Here is a 15,801-nt window from a genome sequence, read left to right as displayed (position 1 = left end):
CTGTGTCTACCCAGTAATAAATAAAAATATTAAAAAAAAAAAAAAAAAAAAAGATGGGCCAAGTCTGAACAGCAATGCTGAGATCTTCCCAGCCCAGGAAGTGGCAGGTTGTTCAAGCACTGGTTCTGAGAGCATGAAGTCCTCAGGTGGGGACCCTTTACTGTGGTAATGCTCTGGTGTGCACTCTCGGTTACTAACTAAAATCTCCACAAAAGGTTAAAAGATGAAAATCTTTACAGAGTGCAAAGCAGCACACTATCCAACTGAGCTATTTTGCTCCCAGTGGATTCTGCAGGCTTCAAGCACAAAGACTACTCTGGTGGCAATAAGGAAAAGAAAGAATGCAAATAACGAGCACTAAAAGGGGTCATACCTGCACTCCTTGATCACTTGATGGATGTCGAACTCAAAAGCTGCCATCAAGATGTTGTCCAGGGGTTCTGGGCTGCTCTCCCCTCCCAGAAAGAGGTCAAGGCTAGACTGCAGAAAAAGGCTAAGTCAGTATTCCCAGATGAAAACAGACACAACGCAGCAGGAAGGCAGCTGAGCAGGGAAGCCTGAAAGAGGGAGGGCTAAAGGGACGATCAACTCTGAGAGGGCCACACCGAAAAAGTGACCTGGAGGGAAGCAGAACGCCCGGGGCTACTTCTCCCGATGCCTGCTCCTTGGAGTTCAGACTCACCTGAGCATAGAAGTGAAGGTCTGTGGGCTTTACTGTGGGGTGAGAGTACAGGAGTCGGGTGACTAGGAAGTGATACCAGTTATTCAGATGCTCCTTCTGCTCCAGCAGGGCAGCTTCATCTCCCAGCATAATCTGAGGAGAGGCGACTTGTCTAGAACACTCCTGTTCTCAACTTAAACACTTATTCCGAAAGCTTTTCTCTTTTACGGGAGAGATAATGGGCAACTAAGTTCTGCTTTTGTTGCACCAACTGTCACAGGCCCTGGGGGAAGGCATCTTGGACCCTGACCAGGACTCGCTCCCCACAGACCTTGCAGAGAGATTCCAGGTGAGGGCTAGAAGCGAAAGTGCTGTCCTGGAGGTGCCGCTCACATTCCTCATGCCAGTGTTGCCACTTCAGCTCCAGCTCCGTTAACGTCTGAGTGTTGCCAGGCTAAGGGAGAGACAGGCAGTGAGACACCATTGACACACAGACCCCGTGCGCTTGCTAACTGAGCCTGTCTCCCACGAACCAGCAGAGCAGTGCTACTCCCACATACACTGAGAACCGGCATAGTCCTCATCAGGTCCCCCAGGATTCGGCACATGCCTGCGGAAGTGGGGTTGGCATCAGCTTCCTTGGAGAGCATCTGCCTGGCCTCGTCCAGCCGGCCCTGCAGCACCAAGATGGTCACCTGGTGGGATATCCAAGAAAATGAACATTCAGTGGTCCTGGAGGTGACACTGTGGATACAGCACTGGAATTGACAGACTGAGGCCCCAAGTTCAATCCCCAGCTTCACATGGACCCGAGTGATGCTCTGGTTTGAGTTCTCCTTCCCCACCCCCTTCTCAATTAATACATATGGGGGGTAAATAAAATGAACATTCAGTGACCAAGAGGGAGTGGGGTGGCTCAGCAGTGAAGTACGTGACTTGAATACATAAGGTACTGGCTTCACACCCAGCAGCATGAGCCATAAAAAGTGCTGTCTTTCTCCCTAACCCCCTTGAAAACCTTCGCATATTTTTACTTATTTTGGAAAGAGATAAAGCAGAGAGTAAGCGGGAAGGGGAGACAAAGAGGGAGAGACATGCCTGTAGCACTGCTTCACTTATCAAGCTTTTACTACACAGTTGGGGACCAGAGGCTTGAAACTGGATCCATGCACACTTCAACTTGTACACTCTACCAGATGTGTCACAGCCCAGACCCATAAATAGATCTTTTTGTTAAATTTTTTTTAATTATTTGTTTATTTAGTTATTTTCCCTTTTGTTGCCCTTGTTTTTTTACTGTTGTTGGTATAAACAGATCTTTAAGACTTACTTATTGTGGGCTCACTAGATGGCTCACTTAAATAGTACACTGCTTTCCCATGTGCGCAACCCAGGGTCAGGCCTAGCTCCTACTGCACTGAAGGAAACACCAGTGCTGTGGTCTCTGTCACTCTCTGCCTCTATTTAAAAAGATTTCTATCATATAAGAAAAAAGTCTCGGAAGTCAGGCAGTAAGCAGCAGGTTAAGCGCACATGGCACAAAGCGCAAGGACCAGCTTAAGGATCCCGGTTCGAGCCCCTGGCTCCCCACCTGCAGGGGAGTCACTTCACAGGCGGTGAAGCAGGTCTGCAGGTGTCTGTCTTTCTCTCTCTGTCTTCTCCTCCTCTCTCCATTTCTCTCTGTCCTATCTAACTACGACAACATGAATAACTACAACAATAAAAAACAAGGGCAAAAAAAGGGAATAAATATAAAAAGAAAAATTTCAGGGGAAGCGGGGGTAGATAGCATAATGGTTATGCAAAGAAGACTCTGAGGCTCTGAAGTCCCAGGTTCAACCCCCCGCACCACCATAAGCCAGAGCTGTGCAGTACTGTGTCTGTCTCTCTCTGCATCTCTCTCAAAAATAAAATACTTTAAAAAAATTTTTTAAAAAAAAGTTTCAGGGGGCTGGGCGGTGGTACACCTGGTTAAGCACACATGGTACTAAGCACAAGGATCCAAGCAAGGATCCAGGTTTGATTCCCCAGGCTCCCTATCTGCAGGGTGAAGCATGTCCGCAGGTGTCTTTCTCTCCCCCTCTCAAATTCTCTGGCCTATCAAATAAAATGGAAAAAATGGTCTCCAGGAGCAGTGGGTTCATAGTGCCAGCACTGGGCCCCAGCAATAACCCTAGAGGGGGGAAAAAAGGGGAAGGAGTGGTCCGGGAGGTGGCGCAGTGATAAAGCTTTGGACTCTCAAGCATGAGGTCCTGAGTTCAATCCCCGGCAGCACATGTGCCACAGTGATGTCTGGTTCTTTCTCTCTCCTCCTATCTTTTTTTTTTTTTTTTTTTTCCTTCCAGGGTTATTGCTGGGCTCGGTGCCTGCACCATGAATCCTCCGCTACTGGAGGCCATTTTTCCCCCTTTTTGTTGCCGCCTCGTTGCGGTTATTATTGCCATTGTTGACGTTGCTTTGTTGTTGGATAGGACAGAGAGAAATGGAGAGAGGAGGGGAAGACAGAGAGGGGGAGAGAAAGATAGACACCTGCAGACCTGCTTCACCGCCCGTGAAGCGACTCCCCTGCAGGTGGGGAGCTGGGGGCTCGAACCGGGATCCTTACGCCGGTCCCTGCGCTTTGCGCCACGTGCGCTTAACCCACTGCGCCACCGCCCGACCCCCTCTCCTCCTATCTTTTTCATTAATAAATAAGTAAAATCTTTAAAAAGAAAAAAAAAAAAAAAAGGGAAGGGAAGGAAAAAAGTTTCACATAAGTGGTCCAGGAGGTGGCGCAGTGGATCAAGCAGTGATTTCTGTTTATCTCCACCTGTCTTTCTCAGTAATAAAATCTTTAAAAAAAAAGGGGGGGGGGGGAGTGGTCCAGGAGGTGTCACAGTGAATGAGGCTTTAGACTCTCAAGCATGAAGTCCTGAGTTCAATCCCCAGCAGCATATGTACCAGAGTGATGTCTGGTTCCTTCTCCTATCTTTCTAATAAATAAAATCTTTAATAAAAAAGGGCGGGGCAGGTGTGGCACATCTGGTTAAGTGCACATGGATCCAGGTTCAAGCCCCTGGTCCCCACCTGCAGGGGGAAAGCTTCACAAGTTGTGAAGCAGGGCTGCAGATGTCTCTGTTCCTCTCCCTCTCTCACTTCCCTCTCAATTTGTCTCTATCCAATAATAAATTAATTCATTTTTTAAAAAGTGGGTGGCGGAGGGTAGATAGCATAACGGATATGCAAACAGGCTCTCATGCCTGAGGCTCCAAAATGCCAGGTTCAAATCTCCACCACCATAAGCCAAAGCTAAATAGTGCACTGGCAAAAAATAAATAAAAATCATAAAAGGTGGGGGTGCGAGGAAACAGCACAATCTGCTCAAGCACCAGCTGCATGTTCGAGACCCCAGATCCCACAGGTTCAACCCATTCTTCAAAACAAAACAAAACAAAAAAAACACTACTTTAAAAACATTTGCTTACTTTTAAAAATTTTTTAAGGGAGTGGGGCTGTAGCGCAGCGGGTTAAGCGCAGGTGACTCAAAGCACAAGGACCGGCATAAGGATCCGGTTCGAACCCCGGCTCCCCAGCTGCAGGGGAGTCGCTTCACAGGCGGTGAAGCAGGTCTGCAGGTGTCTGTTTTTCTCTCCCTCTCTCTGTCTTCCCCTCCTCTCTCCATTTCTCTCTGTCCTATCCAACAACGACAACAATAATAATAACTACAACAATAAAACAACAAGGACAACAAAAGGGAATAATTATATAAAATAAATATTTCAAAAAAAAAATTTTTTTTTAACTATTATTCTCTTTATTTGATAGAGACACTTACTGACAGGGATGTGAGAGATAGAGAGGAAGACAGACGGACACCTGCAGACCAGCTTTACCACTCATGAAACTTTCCCCCTGCAGGCAGGGGCTGGGAGACCTGAGCCTGGATTTGTGCATTGAGACCTGTGCGCCCAACCAGGTTCACCACTACCCAGGCCCCTTTTAAATCTTTTTAGTAGTTTTGTTTTTTTTTAAAAAGTATATACTTCAATTCCTGTTTTTGTTTTCTTTCTTTTTGTTTTTTAATATTTTATTTATTCATGAGAAATGACAGGAGAGAGAGAAAGAACCAGACACCACTCTGGTACATGTGCTGCTGGGGATTGAACTTAGGACCTCACGCTTGAGAATCCAATGCCCTACCCAGTGTGCCACCTCCCAGACCACAATCTTTTATATATATTTATTTACATTCCCTTTTGTTGCCCTTCTTGTTTTTTATTGTTGTTGTAACTGATGTCGTCGTTGTTGGATAGGACAGAGAGAAATGGAGAGAGGGGGAGAGAAAGACAGACACCTGCAGACCTGCTTCACTGCCTGTGAAGCAACTCCCCTGCTGGTAAGGAGCTGGGGGCTCGAACCGGGATCCTTTTGCTGGCCCTTGCGCTTTGCGCCACATGTGCTTAAGCCACTGCGCTACTGCTCGACTCCCTTTTATTTTTTTTAAACAAAAGCACTGCTCAGTTCTATTTATGGTGGTGCAGGGGATTGAATCTGGGACCTCAGAGCCTCAGAGTCTTTTTGCATAAACATTATGCTATCTCCCACCCAGCATTACCCTTTTCTCTCTCTCTCTTTTTATTTTTATTTTTTGCCTCCAGAGTTATTTTGTAGCTTAGTGCTGGCACAACAAATCCATTGCTCCTGGGGGCCTTTTTTTTCTTTTCTTGTTTTATTAGACAGGACAGAGAGAAACTGAGAGGGAAGGTGAAGACAGAGAGGGAAAAGACAGACACCTACAGACTTGCTTCACCGCCTGTACAGCAACCCCGCTGCAGGTGGGGAGCCAGGGGCTTGAACCAAGATCCTTGTGCCGGACCTTGCACATTGTACTGTGTGCGCTTAGCCCAGTATGCCACCAACTGACCTCCCTCATTACTTTTCTTATAGGACAACTTATTTCCCAACTCTCTTGTGAAGCAGATTAAGAAAAGATCTAAGAGGGTCTGTGGTGGCATACCTGGTAAAGCACATATATAATAGTTCAGGTTTACGCCCCAGGTCCCCACAGGCAGAAGGGAAGACCCCCCAAGCAGTAGAGCAGTGCTACAGGTCTCTCCCTCTCTCCCCACCCCCTTATCTTGATTTCTCTGTCTCTAACAATAAATACAGAAAATATTAAAAAGAGAAAAGAGAAGAGAAGAGAAGAGAAGAGAAGAGAAGAGAAGAGAAGAGAAGAGAAGAAAAAAAAAGGGTCTAAGAGCAACACCATAATCACAGACTCAGAGCCCGTTTTACAGGCACTGGAAAGGTCCGAGGTGGGAGGCAGGGGTGTTCTTACCAATTTCCAGAAACTTTCATGTTTGCTTGGATTCTCACTGCCCAGCACGTCTGCCAGTAAGCTGTCTACCTCACATATGTGAAGTCGAACCCAGTCAAGAAGGTGAAGCAGAAGAGGGCCAGCTAAGAGAAAAGATAGTCACAAATTCAAACTTCAATTCCATATGCGTTAATTTCATTTCCACCAGGGTAAAGGGCAAGAACACAGCACAGCCAAGCTGACTAAGACTTCCATATCCCTCTCACAGAGGTCAAGAACAAGGGTAGGGCCTGGGAGACTACACACAAGTAGAGCACACAACTTATCACGACCCTGGACTCAAACTAGCACCACATGGAAGCAGTGTGGACAATACCAGAGGAGCGCCCTGACAGTGGAGTGACATCTCTGTCTCAACCTCTCCCTCAAAGATGGGTGGGAGAGGAGAAAGAAAAACACTGATTGAGAAATTGAGGGGGGACAGGAGGGGAGGAGAAAAATCAAGAACACTGAACTGAGAGGTCATTTAGCAGTAAGCTTTTAAAGTATTTTTATTTTTTTGAGACAGAAATTGAGGGGGGAGATAGGGAGGGAGGAGAGAGGGAGAGAGAGAGAGAGACAGACATGCAGCCTTGCTTCACCACTTGTGAAGCTTCCCCCCTGAAAGGTGGGGACAAGAGGCTCAAACCTCCATCCTTGTACATTATAATATGTGCATTTAACCAGGTACAGCACTGCCTGGCCCCCTAGCAGTAATTTTTTTTGAGAAACTTTATATTTTATTATTTTTCCTTTTGTTATCCTTGTTTTATTGGTGTTGTTATTGATGTCGTAGTTGTTGGATAGGACAGAGAGAAATGGAGACAGGAGGGGAAGACAGAGAGGGGGAGAGAAAGACAGACACCTGCAGACCTGCTTTACTGCCTGTGAAGCGACTCCCCTGCAGGTGGGGAGCTGGAGGCTTGAACCGGGATCCTTATGCCGGTCCTTGCGCTTTGTGCCATGTGCGCTTAACCCGCACATGGCAGGAGTCGCTTCACAGGTGGTGAAGCAGGTCTGTAGGTGTCTATCTCTCCCCCATCTTCCCCTCCTCTCTGGATTTCTCTCTGTCCTATCCAACAACAACGAAAACAATAACAATAAACAAAAGGGAAAAACAATAAACAAAAGGGAAAAAATGGCCTCTAGGAGCAATGGATTGTGGTGCAGGCACCGAGCCCCAGAAATAACCCTGGAGGCTAAAAAAAGAACAGGAGAGGAGGGGGTGTCTGGGGAGCTGGCATAATGGTTATGCAAAAAGACTTCCATGCCTAAGGCATAAATTCCCAAAGTCAATCTTCAGCACCACCATAAGCCTAAACTGAATAGGATCTGAACACAGAAAGTTGGGGGAGAGGGGGTGGTAGATAATGGTTCTGCAAAGACACTCTCATGCCTGAGGCTCCAAAGTCCTAGGTTCAACCGCGTGCGCGCGCGCGCGCGCGCGCACACACACACACACACACACACACACACACACACACACACACGAGAGCTGAGAGAAGGAAACGAACCAACCAGCAAGCAGGAACATGGCAGAAGCTAAGTCAATTCTGACACTACCTACCCAAAGACAGCATCAGATCCCATAGGCTAAGAGCTCAATCTCCTCCAATAGCCTGCTTTTTCAGAGGTCAGAAGCAATGATGCTAGCTGACCTGTAGGGTACTGAGCTGAGTGTTGTGTAACTGATTAAATGATCGCGAGCTGGCAATTGGGTTCTATCTCAGTTTCCTCTTTATCAGCAGGAAATGAAAGTTCCAACTCCATCACCAGACTGACTCTCCAGGAAACCAGCCCCAATCTGTGGAATTCCAAGTCCACCTCATTGATAAGAGATTCCTACTTCATTCTCAAGACTTACCTAATTCCAAGCCTTTTGAAGTTTGTGGATAGTAAATATATATTTATAAAAAATAGATTTGGGGGGGCATCTGGCGGTAGTGCAGCGGGTTAAGCGCATGTGGCGCAAAGCGCAAGGACCGGAGTAAGGATCCCGGTTCGAGCCCCCGGCTCCCCACCTGCAGGGGAGTCACTTCACAGGCGGTGAAGCAGGTCTGCAGGTGTCTGTCTTTCTCTCCCCCTCTGTCTTCCCCTCCTCTCTCCATTTCTCTCTGACCTATCCAACAACGAATGACATCAACAATAACAATAATAACCACAGCAAGGCTACAACAACAAGGGCAACAAAAGGGGGAAAAATAGGCCTCCAGCAGTAGTGGATTCATGGTGCAGGCACGGAGCCCCAACAATAACCCTGGTGGCAAAAAAAAAAAAAAATAGATTTGGTTATCAGAATAACTTTTGTTATAAATCACACACAGAAAAGCTTCTTTGGGTGTTTTGCAATGCTTCCTGATAGTTATACTGATTAAATAAATAAGTGACCATGAAGAGCATTCTAAGCAACGAAACACTCATCAAAACCATAAACTCGAGCAAAAAGCAGCAGAATAGCTGACATGTGGTGACAAATAATTCTGCGCTCACCTGGGGCTACTTCAATAAAAAGAATCTCACAAAGGTTCCAAATGAGCTCCATTGCTGACAAAATAGAGACCTACGGAAGAAATGGAGACAGAGTTTAGACTCCAAACACTCCTGAGGTTTACCTCCAGGTAAAGGAACAAAGCAGGGCTCCAATCACATGAATGCCGCGCAGTAAGGCAACATGCCTGGATGGGGCACCCCTAAGCTAGGTTGTCCCGGAAGGCAGCCAAAGAGAATTTTAGGGGATGTTAAGTAAACCAACTTTAATTTAATTTTTAAAAATATATTCCTTTTTTTTTTTTTTTTTTTTTTAAACCAGAGCACTGCTCAGCTCTGGCTTATGGTGGTGCAGGGGATTGAACCTGGGACTTTGGATCATGAGAGAGTCTATTTGCATAACCATTGTGCTATCTACCCCTGCCCTTTAATTTCATTTATTGATTTATTGGCTAGAAACAGCCAGAAATTGAGAGGAAGGGGGAGGTAGAGAGGGAGGGAGATAAAGAGACACCTGCAGCCCTGCTTCACCACATGACGCTTTCCCCTTGGGGACCAGGGGCTTGAACCCTGGTCCTCGCACATTGTAACATGCGTGCTCAACCAGGTGCGCCACCAGCCAGCCCCTAGACCAACTTTCAAAAGATTTAATGGTTGTGGCACAGATGGCACACCTGGTTGAGCGCATATATCAAAAGATTTAATGGTTGTAATTATATTTTGTTTGTTCTTTAATTTTTAGATAGAAAACAGAGAGGGGGGGGGAGGGAATCAAAGAGATCACAGCTCCTTTCTTCACTGCAGTGGAGAAAGGGCTTTAACCTAGGTTGCTCACATGCCAAAGCAGCACATGATCCAAGCCAAGTACTTCAACAGCACTGTGATTTCAATTCAGTGTATATTAGGGAATATACGGGGGCCAGGCACTAGCGCACCACGTTAAGCGCACAGTATGAAGCGCAAGGACCCAAGCAAGGATCCCGGTTCAAGCACCCGGCTCCCCACCTGCAGGGGAGAGACTTCACAAGTGATAAAACAGGTATGCAGGTGTCTATCTTTCTCTTCTCCTCCCATCTCAATTTCTCTGTCCTATCCAATAAAAGAAAAAAAGGAGAGGAAAAAAAAAAGGCCGTGTTAGTAGTAGATTTGTAGTGTAAGCACTGAGCCCCACCAATAACCTTGGAGATAAAAAGAAAGAAAAGAAAAAAGAAAAATATGGGTGAGGGAGATAGCATAATATACAAAGATATTCTCATGCCAAAGGCTCCAAAGTCCCAGGTTCAATCCCCTGCACCACCATAAGCCAGAGCTGAGAAGTGCTCTGGTTTAAAAAAAAAAAAAAGGGAGTTGGGCGGTAGCGCAGCAGCTTATGCACAGGTGGCGCAAAGCCCATGGACCAGCCCAAGGATCCCAGTTTGAGTCCCCGGCTCCCCACTGGTAGGGGAGTCACTTCACAGGTGGTGATACAGGTCTGCAGGTGTCTACCTTTCTCTCCCCTCTCCATTTCTCTCTGCCCTATCCAACAACAACTACAACAATAAAAAAATAAATAAATAAACAAGGACAACAAAAGGAAAAGGATATATACCTTTGGGGGCTGGCAGGTGGCTCACCTGGTTTTGTGCACACATTACCCTGAGCCAAGGATGCAGGTTTGAGCCCCACTCTCCACCTGCAGAGCGGAAGTTTCATGAGCGATGAAACAAGTGCTACAAGTATCTGTCTGTCTCTCTCCCTCTATGTCCCTCAGTTCCAAACTTCTCTCTATCCTATCATATGATAATAAAAAATAAAATAAACATTGTCTTTTGGGGCTGGGTGTGTGTGTGTGTACACTTTTTACTAAAGGCACCAAAATTCTAACTGCAAAGTCACTCCAGGTGGGTGCAAGGGACAGAGGACAGCACAGCACAGTACAGTGAAGGGCCCTCCTCCCCTTACCTGGCTGCTGAGCTGGCGACTGCTGGACGCATCTTTAGCAGCAACTAAAAACAAAACATTTTAAATTACTAATGGACATTTCATCTTATAGCTTCACATAGGGGGCTCCACAGCATGTCTTTTTTTTTAATAATTTTTTTTTATTTTTTAATATTTATTTGCCCTTTTGTTGCTCTTGTTTTTTTTTGTTGTAGTTATTGTTACTGATGTCGTCATTGTTGAATAGACAGAGAGAAATAGGAGAGAAAGAAAGGCAGACCTGCTTCACCACCTGTGAAGCGACTCCCCTGCAGGTGGGGAGCTGGGGGCTCTAACCAGCATCCTCCTGCCAGTCCTTGCGCTTGGCGCCACCTGCGCTTAACCCGCTGCACTACTGCCCGACTCCTGTTTTTTTTTTTTTTAAGATTTTATTTTTTTAAAGAATTTATTTATTCATGAGAAAAATAGGAGAGAAAGAACCAGGCATCACTCTGGTACATGTGCTGCCGGGGATCACACTCAGGACCTCATGGTTGAGAATCCAATACTTTATCTACTATGCCACCTCCCGGACCACTAAAGATTTTATTTATTTATTTATTAATGAGAAAGACAGGAGGAGAGAGAAAGAACCAGACATTACTCTGGCACATGTGCTGCCAGGGATCGAACTCAGGACCCTCATGCTTGAGAGTCCAAAGCCCTATCACTGTGCCACCTCCCGGACCACCAGCATGTGTCTTTGTTTAATCCACTGATTACCCATTTTCACTATAATTTCCATCATTACTGTGGCTTCACCACTCCAACACAACTTTTTCAGATGGGATAAGGTGCAGGGCTAACTTGAGGGTGTTTCTCGCTGGGTTGGAGAGAACTCGACCGGAGCCAGCCTGGGCTGCTGCTTACTCAGCGACACGGGAGAGTGACCAGGAACTCGTGGCAGAACGGGAACGCAATGTGTCTTTATTGATCAAACAAGCTTTTATGTATTTAGAACCAGAAGTGGCAAGTCGGAAAAGGCAATGGCTAGGAAAGGGGGTGGAGAAAGCGGTGGGATTAATTAATACCCTGCAGGCAGGGCGAGTCTCAGGCAAAAGAATGATTACGTAAACAGACCATAGTATCAGCAATGGCTTAAGGCCAGACATCAGGGAAAAGGGAGATGGAAGAAGGGGGAAGGAAAGGCACCCCAAGGCACCAAGGTGTTTCCAAGTGTAGTAGGGAATCTGGAAGGAACACACAGCAAAGGCACTATTCAAGGAAGCCATTTTGCTGGCCCTGTATTTTTCTCCACCAGGATTTTCACTGAGGCTCCACAACGACCTGCTTCCCTGTCCTAGATCTCCTTCTTGTTTCTCAGACAGAGGGTGAAAGACACAGGAAGAACAAGAGACTGTACTAGTCCACCACTTATGAAGCTTCCTCCATGCAGGTGCTCCCATGTGGTAGTCAGTAGCTAGAACCAGGACCTTGTTCCTGGTGAAATGTGCCTTCTACCATGTAAGCTATGTCCTGGTACCCTGGTTTGCATTATTTATAATGTTTCATCTCTCTGTGGTAGATCAAGGATTCACAAAGAAGGGCACTTTCAAGCGCAGCACAGCAAGCAGACACCGTATTTTACATGGCCACCTAAAATGACAGAGCAGTCACAACTATGGTGACCTTGAATCACTAAGATCAAAGAGAATGCAGTATCTTTCCTTTCGATTTGTTTCTGATAGGACAGAGAGAAATTGAAAGAGATGGGGAGGTCAAGAGGGGAAAAATAGACATCTGCAGACCCGCTTCATAGCTCATAAAGCGTTCCCCCTGCGGGTGGTGAGTTGAGGGCTCGAACCCAGCTCTTTCCACTTTGGCAACAATTGCACTTGACTGAGTGTGCCCGAGAATGCAATTTTGTTTTTCATTTTATTTTATTGCCACTAGGGTTATCACTGGAGCTCAGTGCCAGCACTATGAATGAATCCATAGCTCCCAGCAGCTATTTCTCTCTTTCCTTTCTTCTTTCTTTCTTTCATAGGACAGAGAAAATGAGAGGGGAAGGAGAGATAGGGAAAGAGAGAAAGACAAACACTTACAGAACTGCTTCACAGCTCATGAAGTGTTCCCCTGCAAGTGGAGAGTAGGGAATCAAACCCAGGTGCTTGAGCAGGCTAATGTATGCCCTCGACTGGGTCCGCCACGGCCCACCCCCAAGAATGCAATTTTCAAAGATTCCTAGCTTGACCTTTTGGACCTTTTGGCCTCATACTTGTCTCATCAATAAGATGCGAGGTGAAAAATATACTTGATGTGGGGGGCAGGGGGGGAAGTCACTACCAGTGAAGCAGTGCTGTAGACATCTCTTTCTCTTTTCTTTTCAATGTCCTATCAAGTAAGTACAGTAAGCATAAAAAAATAATAATTGCCCCCCCAACACCTCCTCTCCACTATTCCAAGCTCTGGGTCCATGAGTGCTCAACAATTTGTTTGGCTTTGTATGTTAACTCTCTTTTCAGTCACCAGGTTCCAGATGTCATCAGGATGCCCGCCAGGCTTCCCTGGACTGAAGACCCCACCAATGTGTCCTGGAGCTCCGCTTCCACAGAGACCCACCCTACTAGGGAAAGAGAGAGGCAGACTGGGAGTGTGGACCGACCAGTCAACGCCCATGTTCAGCGGGGAAGCAATTACAAAAGCCAGACCTTCTACCTTCTGCAACCCACAATGACCCTGGGTCCATGCTCCCAGAGGGACAGAGAATGGGAAAGCTATCAGGGGAGGGGGTGGGAAATGGAGATTGGGTGGTGGGAATTGTGTGTAATTGTACCCCTCCTACCCTATGGTTTTGTTAATTTATCCTTTCTTAAATAAGAAAGAAAAAAATAAAAATAAATAATTGCAGGGAGTGAGGCAGTAGCACAGTGGGTTAAGTGCATGTGGCTTGAAGTGCAAGGACCTGTGTAAGGATCCCAGTTCAAGCCCCCAGCTCCCCACCTGCAGGGGAGTCATTTCACAAGCGGTAAGGCAGGTCTGCAGGTGTCTATCTTTCTCTCCCCGTCTTCCCCTCCTCTCTCCATTTCTCTGTCTATCCAACAACAACGACATCAATAGCAACAACAACAATAACTACAACAACAAACCAAGGGCAACGAAAGGGAAAATAAATAAAATAAGGGAGTCGGGCGGTGGCGCATTGGGTTAAGCGCACGTGGCGCAAAGCGCAGGGACCGGCGTAAGGATCCCGGTTCGAGCCCCCGGCTCCCCACCTGCAGGGGAGTCGCTTCACAGGTGGTGAAGCAGGTCTGCAGGTGTCTATCTTTCTCTCCCCCTCTCTCTCTGTCTTCCCCTCCTCTCTCCATTTCTCTCTGTCCTATCCAACAACAAAGCAACGTCAACAATGGCAATAATAAGCGCAACGAGGCTGCAACAACTAGGGCAACAAAAAGGGGGAAAAATGGCCTCCAGGAGCGGTGGATTCATGGTGCAGGCACCGAGCCCAGCAATAACCCTGGAGGAAAAAATAAATAAATGAATAAATAAATAAATAAATAAAATTTTAAAATAATAATTGCCGCCAATTAAGGATTATGTAAGTAAGAAAGCAAGAGTTTTGAACTGGAATTTCTATCAGATTTAGCTTTGTTCTATTTACTGTGTGGTAAAGAGCTCACTTTCTGCCGTACGCACATAAAACCCTTACTTGCAGCTTGGTGCATCTCCTCCATACACGCTCTGATGACTGATCGGTAGTTTTTACTCACTCGAACCAACCTGTAAAAAATTGATATAACAGTTGAGTCTGGGACATCGTGCAGTGACAGAAACTAAAATCGTTCTCAAAGGAAAATAAAAGAGTGGTCCAGGAGGTGGTGCAGTAGATAAAGCACTGGACTCTCAAGCATGAGGTTCCAAGTTTGGTGCCCTGTTCCACAGGTTCCAGAGAGATGTCTGGTCCTTTCTCTCTTCCTCCTGAATAAATCAATCCAATAATAAGAAGAAGAAAAGATAAGATCTTGCTGAAATACTGACAGTGCAGGGATAGACAGCATAACAGTTATGCAAAAAGACTCTCATGTCTGAGGCTCCAAAGTCCCAGGTTTAATCCCCTATACCATCATAAACCAGAGCTGAGCAGTACTCTGGTTAAATTAAAAAAAAAAAAAAAATTCGTGACATATTTTTGTCTATTTTTATGTATTTTCATTTATTAATTTTATTTATTATTGGATAAAGACAAAGAGAAATTGAGAGTGGATGGGGAGACAGAAAATGGAGAGCCAGAGAGACACCTGCAGCCCTCCTTCACCACTCGTGAAGCTTTCCCCCGGCAGGTGGGAACCAGGGGCTTGAAAGCTAGTCCTTGGGGAGTCGGGCTGTAGCGCAGCGGGTTAAGCGCAGGTGGCTCAAAGCACAAGGACCGGCATAAGGATCCCGGTTCGAACCCCGGCTCCCCACCTGCAGGGGAGTCGCTTCACAGGCGGTGAAGCAGGTCTGCAGGTGTCTATCTTTCTCTTCTCTCTGTCTTCTCCTCCTCTCTACATTTCTCTCTGTCCTATCCAACAACGACAACAACAATAATAACTACAACAATAAAACAACAAGGGCAACAAAAGGGAATACATAAATAAAATATTTAAAAAATTATTAAAAAAAAAAAAAAGAAAGCTAGTCCTTGCTCACTGTAATGTGTGCACTTAATCAGGTGCACCACCACCTGGCCCCTTAACTTATTTATTTACTTTAGTCTTTATTTTAAATAGAGACAGCCAGAAATGAAGAGGGAAGTGAGTGACAGAGAGAGAGAAAAACAGAGACACCTGCAGCATTGCTTCACCACTCGCAAAGCTTTCCCCATGCAGGTGCGGATTGGGGGCTCAAATCTGGGTCCTTGTGCACTGTAACATATGCGCTCAACCACGTGTGCCACCACCTGGCCCCTAAGTTATTTATTTACTGGAGCCAGGCAGTAACACACCTGATTAAGCGCACACATTACAGTGCACAAGGAACCAGGATCAAGCCCTGGTCCACTTCTGTGTGTGTGTGTGTGGGGGGGTCATTTCATTTCTTAATTTATTATTATTTACTCATTCACTTATTACTGGATAGAGACAGAGAGAAAATGAAAGGGGGAAGAATGAAACCTGCAGCTCTGGTTCACCACTTGTGAAGCTTTGCCCTTGCAGGTGGGGACCAGGAGCTTGAACCTGGGTCCTTGTGCACCGTAGTGTGTGAAATTAACCAAGTACACCACCACCTGGTCTCTTTTTCTTTATATATATTTTTTAATTCCTCTTTTTAAAAATATTTATTTAGGGAGTCGGGCTGTAGAGCAGAGGGTTAAGCGCAGGTGGCGCAAAGCACAAGGACCGGCATAAGGATCCCGGTTCGAGCCCCGGCTCCCCACCTG

General features: G+C 46.1%; 1 protein-coding gene across 4 annotated transcripts in view; it reads right to left on the bottom strand.

The window, feature by feature from the left end:
• NUP85 (nucleoporin 85) overlaps positions 1 to 15,801 on the bottom strand; it is a 29,377-nt gene that overhangs the window by 7,429 nt on the left and 6,147 nt on the right. For 3 of the 4 annotated variants that reach the window (XM_016189116.2, XM_007524781.2, XM_007524788.2), the window contains 8 exons: positions 14,092 to 14,162; positions 10,425 to 10,468; positions 8,487 to 8,556; positions 5,979 to 6,100; positions 1,222 to 1,356; positions 993 to 1,115; positions 683 to 814; positions 374 to 480 (listed from right to left, as the gene is read on the bottom strand). In XM_016189116.2, the coding sequence (XP_016044602.1) occupies positions 374 to 480; positions 683 to 814; positions 993 to 1,115; positions 1,222 to 1,356; positions 5,979 to 6,100; positions 8,487 to 8,556; positions 10,425 to 10,468; positions 14,092 to 14,162 (804 nt within the window). The remainder of the gene's footprint in view (positions 1 to 373; positions 481 to 682; positions 815 to 992; positions 1,116 to 1,221; positions 1,357 to 5,978; positions 6,101 to 8,486; positions 8,557 to 10,424; positions 10,469 to 14,091; positions 14,163 to 15,801) is intronic. The other variant, XM_060202734.1, reaches the window with a different exon arrangement.

This window comes from Erinaceus europaeus, chromosome 12 (assembly GCF_950295315.1).
Source record: "Erinaceus europaeus chromosome 12, mEriEur2.1, whole genome shotgun sequence".
NCBI lineage: Eukaryota > Metazoa > Chordata > Mammalia > Eulipotyphla > Erinaceidae > Erinaceus > Erinaceus europaeus.
Note: the sequence above shows the minus strand (reverse complement) of the source record. Positions and strands in the feature narration are given on the sequence as shown.